Raw genomic sequence first — 8,942 nt, 5'->3', positions numbered from 1 at the left:
AAGATATCCTTTTACTGCAGTCGTGGCCTAATGGTTAGCCAGTCGGGCTTGTAACCCGGTTCGAGTCCCACGGCCGGCAGGTTTAGTTATCGTTGAGCAAAGCACCTTGCTGTCCCCCTTTTGCTCCCTGGTCGCTGCAGTGATATCTGGCTGCCTACTGCTCCGGTAGTGTGTGTGTGCGCGTGTGTGCGTGCGTGCGTGCGTGCGTGCGTTTACTACTCACTGGATGGGTTAAATGCAGAGGTCTAATTCAAAGTATGGGCTACCATACATTGGTCATCATTACACGTCAGAAATGTATACCTTGTGCACGTATGTAACTAGCTTTGAATAAAAGCGTCTGCCAAAATGCATAAATGTCACTTTCACTTTAAACTTCGTCACGAACTTTAGTGGCTGCCTCACTGTGATTGGTTAAGTTCAGAAGTTGAAGGTGGGACTTACAATGTCATTGGTTTCCTCTGATGTTTGTTACTGACTGAACTGAATAATTTAAACACTCTGGATCAATTTTAACGGAGGGAAGAGGAGAATACTTTTGGAAAACTTTTTTCACCAAATTGCATTTTTCTCTGGTATCATTAAAATACACATTAGCAACGGCCCTGCTTGGAAAAACATCACACACCTATAACAACCGCACTTATTTATATTATATTAACTTTTTCCCTCATTTTGTTGTACTTTCTGATTATGTAAGTATATAATAAGTGGCCCCTCCCCCTTAAAACAGCCAACAGCGTTAAAGGTGCAGTGTGTAATTTTTAGAAGGATCTCTTGAAAGAAATGCAAAATAATATACAAAACTATATTATCAGTGGTGTATAAAGACCTTTTAAAATGAACAGTTATGTTTTTATAACCTGAGAAAGAGACAGGTTTAATCTACATACACAGAGGGTCCCCTTAAATGGAAGTCGGCATTTTGTGCCGCCATGTTTCTACAGAAGCCCTTAACAGACAAACCTTTTTACTAAGTTGTCTTCGACGATGAAATGTTTGTCCGGTGGTGGCTACCGTAGCTTTTTTATGCATTTCAAAAGCAAGGGTTGGGCAGTGGACTGAGCTGTTGGTTGCAATTCGCAACCTCACCACTAGATGCCACTAAAATGTACACACTGCACCTTTAAGTTTACCTCAGCCTGAAGAAGCAGAAGTGCAGAATGACGTCATAAAAATTGTTGATACATATTGATGGAAATGAGAGACATAAATTTACATTTATGTAAATTTACACCTAATCTCAACGTGACACTACTTTATAGATGTCATTAAGGCTAACATATTCACATTTAAAGCAAAAAAACAGACTCAATCATTATGTTGCACTGTGTATTGTTGCATATTTGACCATCCTGAACTAGATCTGCAGACATTGAACTGATGATGTGTACCTTGTCATTTCATTAATTAGATTTTTTTCCCCATTAAACCAGGCATCCACCAACCAACTAAACATCATTGAATTTTTATAAATGTAAAAAATAAAGAAAACAGCATTTATGAAGAGTTTGGTTCCAAAACGCAATAAATCCATTTTGACAAATTTCGTGTTTTCTATACCAAGAAAGTGACAAGATGAAAACCAATATTTTCTGTTACAAACTTTCACATAGCATCTTTAGGTTATAAAAACATAAAAAATTCAGGAGGAGTGGCGTTTCTTGTGTTTTGAGAAAAAAAGGGAGAAAAGATGACAAAATAACACAGCGGATATTGGATTTTACTTAAAATTAAGAATTTACTTTTAAATACTGACCTGATATAATACTGATTTTGACAGTAACAAATTTTTTTCAAAAATGGCGTTTTGGAACCAAACTATTCATATTGTTCTGCAAAACTGAGCAAGCTGATTTTTTTTAGAACAGAACTAAAATAAACTTCTGAAAACAGTGATCTAGAGAGAGGTCAAATTATGGGACAATGCCACAAAGTTGCGCAAGAATTATACTTTTTGAAAATGAGGAGATGGTATATAATACATTGTATACCAACAAGCGGATTAAAATGTTTTATGTCTAATAGTGCTTGATTGTACAGGGACAATTAAACCTTAAAGTTATGTAGTTTGTACATTCCATACACAAGCATTTTTTTATTTAAATTTAAATTTCACCAATTTACCAAAACTCCAAATACCACAGGCTATGTTAAATGAATAAACACATGAACATACAATCTCACAGACAACAATTTATTGTAAAAAACATGGTCAAATATACAAGGTTAAAAAACTGAAACATTTTTTTCTAATATCCACTAACTAGTTAAACATAAAAATGTAGAATGAAAATGCTTACACAATAGACTTGCCATGTATCTATGGAGAAAACAAAAAATGTGCACACAATTTAGTGTGATTTAAAGCGATGACTGAAAACATGCCAGGAAGTGGGAGACTGGACCTCCTTATCTCCCAAATACCATCACTTCATCCATCACCCCTCTGATTTCCATCAGACTGAGCTCACAGAGACAGCCCATGACCGTGACACAACCTCATGCCTTTTAATTGTAGATGAAGTTAAATCTGTTTGGGGGGAAAAAAAGAGTAGGTTAATAACAAAATGAATGCACATTTTACGATTCCTTTAGCAAATAAAGTTTTTGCATTTTGTTAAACAAACTGTTGACATTTTTAGATTGGATGTATATTTAGATGTTTAAATATCCATGCATACAAATGATGTGCAAACATGAGAAATTCTCAACGTAAAACAATCAGTAAAAGAGTCATATCTCACCTGCTCAGCAACTGTGGAAGACTGGATATGATGGGACCATAACCAGGGGCATTATCATAAAGCTCAAACAATGGAGCGGCCACCAGCTTGTAGTTCTTTGGCACAGCAAACAATGCTAAAGACACACAGCATGCAAGTTAAGCACACTTTTCGATACAAAAAGCATTGAGGAAACAAAACACATTCTGTCGTACCTTTCTCCTGTAGCTGTACTAAGAAAAGCTTCTTATGTTCTTTAGGTTTAGTGATGTGTGCTGGAATGTAAGGATACTGTGGAAAAAATGAAACAAGGAAAATATAGAATATATAAAAATATTAAAAAATATATATACACACACACATGTAAATGTTTCATAAATACATACATGAATGTGTGTGTATTTAAATATACATAATAATTACACACACTCATATATTATGCAAAAATTCACTTTATTTTGTATGCGATTGATCACGATTAATCATTGCTTAGCACTAGAAAATCCACAATCCAGAAAAAAGGGATTTGTGAAAATAAATTTGTATATAACAAAAAAAAATCTGTTTGATTGTCAAAAGCTTTTAATTGTCAGGATGATGAAGTTGTGGTGCTCCTATAGTTTTCAATGGATGTTCCTAAATTTTTGCTTGTGCTTCTAACTTTTACATTTGGGAGCACCAGTGTTACCTACAATTTTTTTTTTTAATTTTAAGCCCTGTTATAGAGTGCTACAAAAGTTAACAAAACAATACAGCATCTGGCAGAAAGATATAGAAAGGGATTATGTACCTGAGGTGGTTCAAAGTTTGGTCTCCACCAGTTTCCAATACAGTCATCAATGACCCAGTCCTGTTTCACCCCATCTTGACGCCCCAAAATCTGATGACAAATTTAGTTTAGTTAGAATTAACCAGCAATGCAATATTTATCCCTGTTGGGTTTTTTATATTTTGTGACCGCACAATGTCTTAACAAAATACTCATGGCTCTAATGTTGACTTGAAGGGCTTTGCACTGTCCTCTTATTTAACAAATTTGGTAAAACATCATCTTAAATCCATTTCGACATTGTTTTAAATACCTTTAGAGCATCAACAATACCTCTGTCATGAGTCGCTTTAACCCCTCCACTTCATCTTCTGCAGGGTTCAGCTCACCACCAGGACTGTAAACACAATATATAAGCTGTAAACCCATGTTAAATGCCCATCGCACAAAAATCAGTGACGACCAAAATTCATTTCACATACAGTTTGAAGAAGGTTGTTCCAAGTTGCAGAAGCAGCACGTGAGGAAGCCTGTGCTCGTGCACGATCAGAACACCTTCCACCGTCCGCCGCATCCCGATTTTCTCAAACTCATCTCGCATCCGCTGAAAGCGTGCAGCGACCGAGCTGTCCTTCTCATACAGAGGTTCTTTAGTACCAAACGTGTAATTCGTTAATGGGTATCTGTAAAAAAATAAAATAAAAAATATGATATTCCGGAGTGACGGTTTAAATCCTTTTGTTATAAGGCATACATACATATATATATATATATTGTATAAAATAAAAATCTGCTTGCTTATTGTGAGATTGAGGTGTGGGAATATGAATATGGAGAGGGCTGTTTAAAAAAAAACTGTATGAAGCGAACACCGTGTGCATCTTGGTGTGTAAATACTGAGTAGATTTGGCTTTGTAGCAAGTAGGCAGGAGTTACGCAAAACGCGTAACGTACTGATTAATATTTACTCACGCTACAGCAGAAATGCACGACTAAAATTAAAATGCGTTCGTAATACAACCTATCTGAAAGCACATTAATCTGGTAAATCTTTGTATTTAAAAGTATTACTCACAAATTGATTGTTCTCTCCAGGGTGAGCGGTTTAGCCGGCTGGCTAATGTATTTGTTTCCGAACTGATTTACACCACGAGGCCAACCGGTAGATGATCGATTAGGAGGTACAACTGACATTGTATGAAAGATAATATAAGTGTTTAAATATCTGTTTAATTACTGCACTAATCACTTTTTCACACTGATTACAATAGCAGTCGGATTGAATGGCAAATTAGCCTATCGATGAAACCAAAACACGGCACTCTGACGTGAAACGTATCCGGGACATCAGAGATACTTCCTGTTTACGGCACTCCGTGTCGCTTTACGGCTTGCCTTCTAAACTACTGATGGTAAAAGATTTGTTTGTTTTTCCCATTTTTCCCCCGAAATGATGCGGAAACCTAAATGTACTAACCCAAATAAGCATATTTACAAAACACAACCTTAACTGAGTTTTACTTAACTTCTGCTGTGGATTCTTGCCTGGTTATTACAACTTTGCGATTTACATAGGGCGGTGTAGCAACTTATGTCAAGTAGCCTACTTTGAGAATACAATAGTGTTCTATTCTGCAAATAAGACTCTGTAGAGCCATTTAAATATGTCTATGATGGACATATTTTTATATACACATGTAATCATTTGACAGTAAAGTTTAGGTAATATAAAAGCATGTTTTGTTTATTTAAAGAATTAAGATTTATTAAAGCATTCTTTATTAATATATTTATTATTGTTTTACAGTTTTTAACATGCATTGCCAGAGGAGGATTCATCGACAGAGATCATCAAGAATTAAATTCCATTTCTTTTAATATTCTTTCAGGTTTAATCTACATTCATTTATTACCAGTGCAAGTGATCACAAAAAGGAAAAAGTATACATTTTCATGCATGTGGAAAAAACACCCTAGTCAAAATAACCAATTTTATTATCGCTCTGTGGTAGGAAAAAATAGAAATAGTGAAAAATGAATTAAAACTTACACTGAATTAAACCTATTTCCAATACAGTTATCACCCTTAGTGCAGTTTCTTTTAATCCACTTTTATCATAATTCTTGCCATTCATACAAATCAAATGAACAAACAACTTTCTTGGAAATCATAAAATCAATGCAACAATATTGCACTTTAAATTTAAAACAGTTGTAAGAGATCCAGGGTATTTTGCTTTGCTACATGGCTGCCCTTAATTAGGAAAGTGCATTATGTCCTTTTTATTGTATGTTGTGTGTAAATTTCCCCTCATTACATATATGAGGTTTGGCAAGAACAATAAACACATTTTACACTGTCACTGTTATATGTTCATGTTTTGTTGATAGTCTGGGTTTTAAAAAAACAGTTTAAATACACTGAATTAAATATTTAAAAATATAAATATCACATAGCTATAGTGCTTGTGTTAAAGGTTTCAGTGTCTCCGTTAGCATCTAACCAATGTGGTCAATACATCTGTGTCTAATGAGGGCAAATATCACACAATATATAAGTGTATCAACGACATCTGTAAATTCAGCTGATCAACTAAAGGATAGAATAGAAACAAAGATAGTTCATGTCTTAATCTAATTCAGCTAATATTATTGATAGAATAACAACACTAATTGTGCAAAAAGCAGTGCATTATTTCAGTTTTCTAGCCCCTAGACCTTTCACATTAATACATCCTTAATATGATTGAACCTGTACTTTTTATGAAATACAAATGTGCGGTTCATTATTTGAACTAAATATGTGAATCTTTTTACATTTAAATAGAGGAAAATTCAATCTCCACAAAGCAGAAACTCCAACACACAGACTAAAGTGCATTTAAACCTGACTGCAATTACATCTTACAATTCACCATGGGGAAGGGAATGCTTTATATTCCTTCAGCTTGGCATTAAATCTTACCAAAGAACGAAAAATATTTGCATTCATCCTAGGAAAAACTTGATGGGTTGATGAGTTGATTCCCATGGAATATGTTGCTTCAAACGATGTAAAAATGCACCTTCCATCAATGACCTATTAAGCAAGTAATGATCTTCATAAAGGGCTGGTCAGTAAAACTTTATATGTCCCCTATATCCAGTTTAATTTCAACATTCTTCTCTGATGTTTTGAGTTAACTTGCAATCCAAGTGCAATGGTTTCAAACGGGTCCCTCTGTGAGAAACAACAAAGCAAGCAATTAACCAAAATGTGATGTAGATTTTAATATTATAAAGTTAGCTCTTATTTACATAAAAGATCTTAGTTATTAAGTTGTTATTAGGCACCTGAATAAATATCATGAGGGATCTGTGCTGGCTGTTGTATCAGAGCTTCACTGTTCCTCGTAGCCAGCAGTAGGAAAGGCCTCGGCTTCCTGATCCTGAAACATGTACTGGGATACAGTTGGGATAAGAGCACTAGCCAACTCCTGCACAAACAAAATACACAGTGAATTGTCCATACAGTGGGTAGATCTGTGTAAGACCTCTCTTATGATGAAGCACAACATTACAGTAAAATGATCTATTCATCTACCATAGCTTAAGAAAACTCACTGATTTCAGGGTTGGGTCCATTTCTGTAAAGTTCCATTCATTTAAAGGCAGACTAAATGTGAAGGGCTGTGCCAAAGTGTAAATAGAGGTCATAGGTTAATCAGGTTGTGTATTTAGCCATTAAAATAAAGCTAATGACCTTGTCCTCCCATTCACTTATATATAATTTCTCTCTTACTGTATATTCATACTTACATCCATTCCTGTAGCAGTGGGTTCAGTGCTCTGCTGGTGACTCCTCAGAAGCAGCTGTAAGTCCTCCAAATTCATGTCCACATTATCCACGCTATCAGGTATTTCTGGTCTTTAACAGAAAAGTTGGATTTGCTGTTTGTTCCTGCAGAACATGGTTGCTAGGGTGTTCTATCAGGTTGCTAAGTGGTTACTATCTAGCTAGTCTGTGATTATGGGCTTTTTAAAGGTGCAGTGTGTACATTTTTGCGCCATCTAGTGGTGAGGTTGCGCATTGCAACCAACGGCTCAGTCCACTGCTCACCCCTTGCTTTTGAAACGCATAGAGAAGCTACGTTAGCCACCACCAGACAAATGTCATCGTCTGAGACAATTGAGTAAAAAAGTTTGTCCGTTAAGGGCTTCTGTAGAAACATGGCGGCACAAAATGGCGGCTTCCATGTAAGGGGACCCTCTGTGTATGTAGATAAAAACATCTCATTCTAAGATAATAAAAACATAATGGTGCATTATGAAAGGTCTTTATACACCCCTGATCATATAGTTTTTTATAATATTTAGCATTTATGTCAAGAGATCCTTCTAAAAATTCCACAGTGCACCTTTAAATGTAGATTCATACAACCTGCTCTATAAGTCTTACAATTGCCGGCTTAATTAAAATTATCTTCTGAAATTCACATTTCTAGTATGACTATGAATAATATATTTAACACAAATCTTTTCAAGTATGTTAACCATCAACCTTATTTTACTCATAAAATAAAAACCAAACCAGGTAAATGAGCCTTCTGGGTTGGCTTACTGTACTAAAGAAATCATACCTGCTAAATAGACATTGTTATTTTTTACCTTTCCAGTATGGGTCTTTTGGCCCTTCTCTCTCCCAGGGTAGATCCTCGGCCCTCCAGGACGGACTGTACCATGGCAACAGGAAGGACTGGGGGCTCATCACACACTTCACAGGAGCCAAATGGTACACCCTCCCCTCGTGCCTGCACCCCAGGACTTACTGGCTCTTCCTTAATTAGCATCAGACACTTTTCCCTAAACAAACAGAGAACATATGAAGAGCTCAGATGCAAAACCATCTAAGTGCATTAGCTTTTTTATCAGACTCTTAAAGGGATAGTTCACCCAAAAATGAAAATAATGTCATTAATGACTCACCCTCATGTCGTTCCAAACTCGTAAGACCTCCGTTCATCTTCAGAACACAGTTTAAGATGATTTAGTTCGAGAGCTTATTGACCCTTCATCGAAAATCTACGTATGGTATACTGTCCATGTCCAGAAAGGTAATAAAACATTATCAAAGTAGTCCATGTGACATCAGTGTGTCAGTTAGAATGTGTTGAAGCATCAAAAATACATTTTGGTCCAAAAATAACAAAAATTAAGACTTTATTCAGCATTATCTTTTCTTCCGACGCGGCTGACGTGTTATCTGGTGCGCCCCAGCTGTTTTTTTGTGTGTGCCTGGATTTCGTTTACAGTCTGAGGGATACGCACGCTTCGAAAACATGTCTGAGGATTACACGTCATCCGCCTCACTGCAGTCATGTGACTTTAGTCTCGTGCATCCGCTTCACAACAGACACGGAAGATAAGACAATGAATAAAGTCATATTTTTATTTATTTTTTTGGACCA

General features: G+C 36.0%; 2 protein-coding genes and 1 long non-coding RNA gene across 3 annotated transcripts in view; 1 reads left to right on the top strand and 2 right to left on the bottom strand.

Moving 5' to 3' along the window:
- Positions 1-2,183: 2,183 nt before the first annotated feature.
- Positions 2,184-4,831, bottom strand: nudt21 (nudix hydrolase 21). Its single transcript, XM_055174714.2, has 7 exons — positions 4,571-4,831; positions 3,978-4,178; positions 3,829-3,892; positions 3,517-3,606; positions 2,942-3,017; positions 2,748-2,862; positions 2,184-2,533 (listed from the first exon to the last, which is right to left on the bottom strand). The coding sequence occupies exons 1-7, from the start codon at positions 4,687-4,689 to the stop codon at positions 2,512-2,514; spliced, it is 687 nt and encodes a 228-aa protein (XP_055030689.1). The 5' UTR covers positions 4,690-4,831; the 3' UTR covers positions 2,184-2,511.
- A 1,007-nt stretch (positions 4,832-5,838) lies between these two features.
- Positions 5,839-8,942, bottom strand: part of hsf4 (heat shock transcription factor 4) — an 11,106-nt gene continuing 8,002 nt past the window's right edge. Inside the window, exons 9-13 of the mRNA XM_055174713.2 lie at positions 8,143-8,337; positions 7,294-7,402; positions 7,099-7,164; positions 6,829-6,971; positions 5,839-6,715 (exon numbers count right to left, since the gene is read on the bottom strand). Coding sequence (XP_055030688.2) covers positions 6,876-6,971; positions 7,099-7,164; positions 7,294-7,402; positions 8,143-8,337 — 466 coding nt within the window. The 3' untranslated portion in view covers positions 5,839-6,715; positions 6,829-6,875. The remainder of the gene's footprint in view (positions 6,716-6,828; positions 6,972-7,098; positions 7,165-7,293; positions 7,403-8,142; positions 8,338-8,942) is intronic.
- Positions 7,274-8,942, top strand: part of LOC141349728 (uncharacterized) — a 6,587-nt gene continuing 4,918 nt past the window's right edge. The window contains exons 1-2 of the long non-coding RNA XR_012357717.1: positions 7,274-7,349; positions 8,151-8,266. This is a non-coding gene — a long non-coding RNA (uncharacterized lncRNA). The remainder of the gene's footprint in view (positions 7,350-8,150; positions 8,267-8,942) is intronic.

Source organism: Misgurnus anguillicaudatus, chromosome 15 (genome assembly GCF_027580225.2).
Source record: "Misgurnus anguillicaudatus chromosome 15, ASM2758022v2, whole genome shotgun sequence".
Taxonomy (NCBI): Eukaryota; Metazoa; Chordata; class Actinopteri; order Cypriniformes; family Cobitidae; genus Misgurnus; species Misgurnus anguillicaudatus.
This window is presented reverse-complemented; position numbering and strand designations above follow the sequence as displayed.

Bases quoted from the DNA above. Each gene is read 5' to 3' on its own strand.
- nudt21 (XM_055174714.2), bottom strand. From the start codon at position 4,689: ATGTCAGTTGTACCTCCTAATCGATCATCTACCGGTTGGCCTCGTGGT. The intron at 3,607-3,828 runs GTATTGTTGATG...ATTTGTCATCAG, and splicing joins TAAAGCGACTCATGACAGAG to ATTTTGGGGCGTCAAGATGG. The intron at 2,534-2,747 runs GTGAGATATGAC...CCCCCCAAACAG, and splicing joins CTTCCACAGTTGCTGAGCAG to ATTTAACTTCATCTACAATT.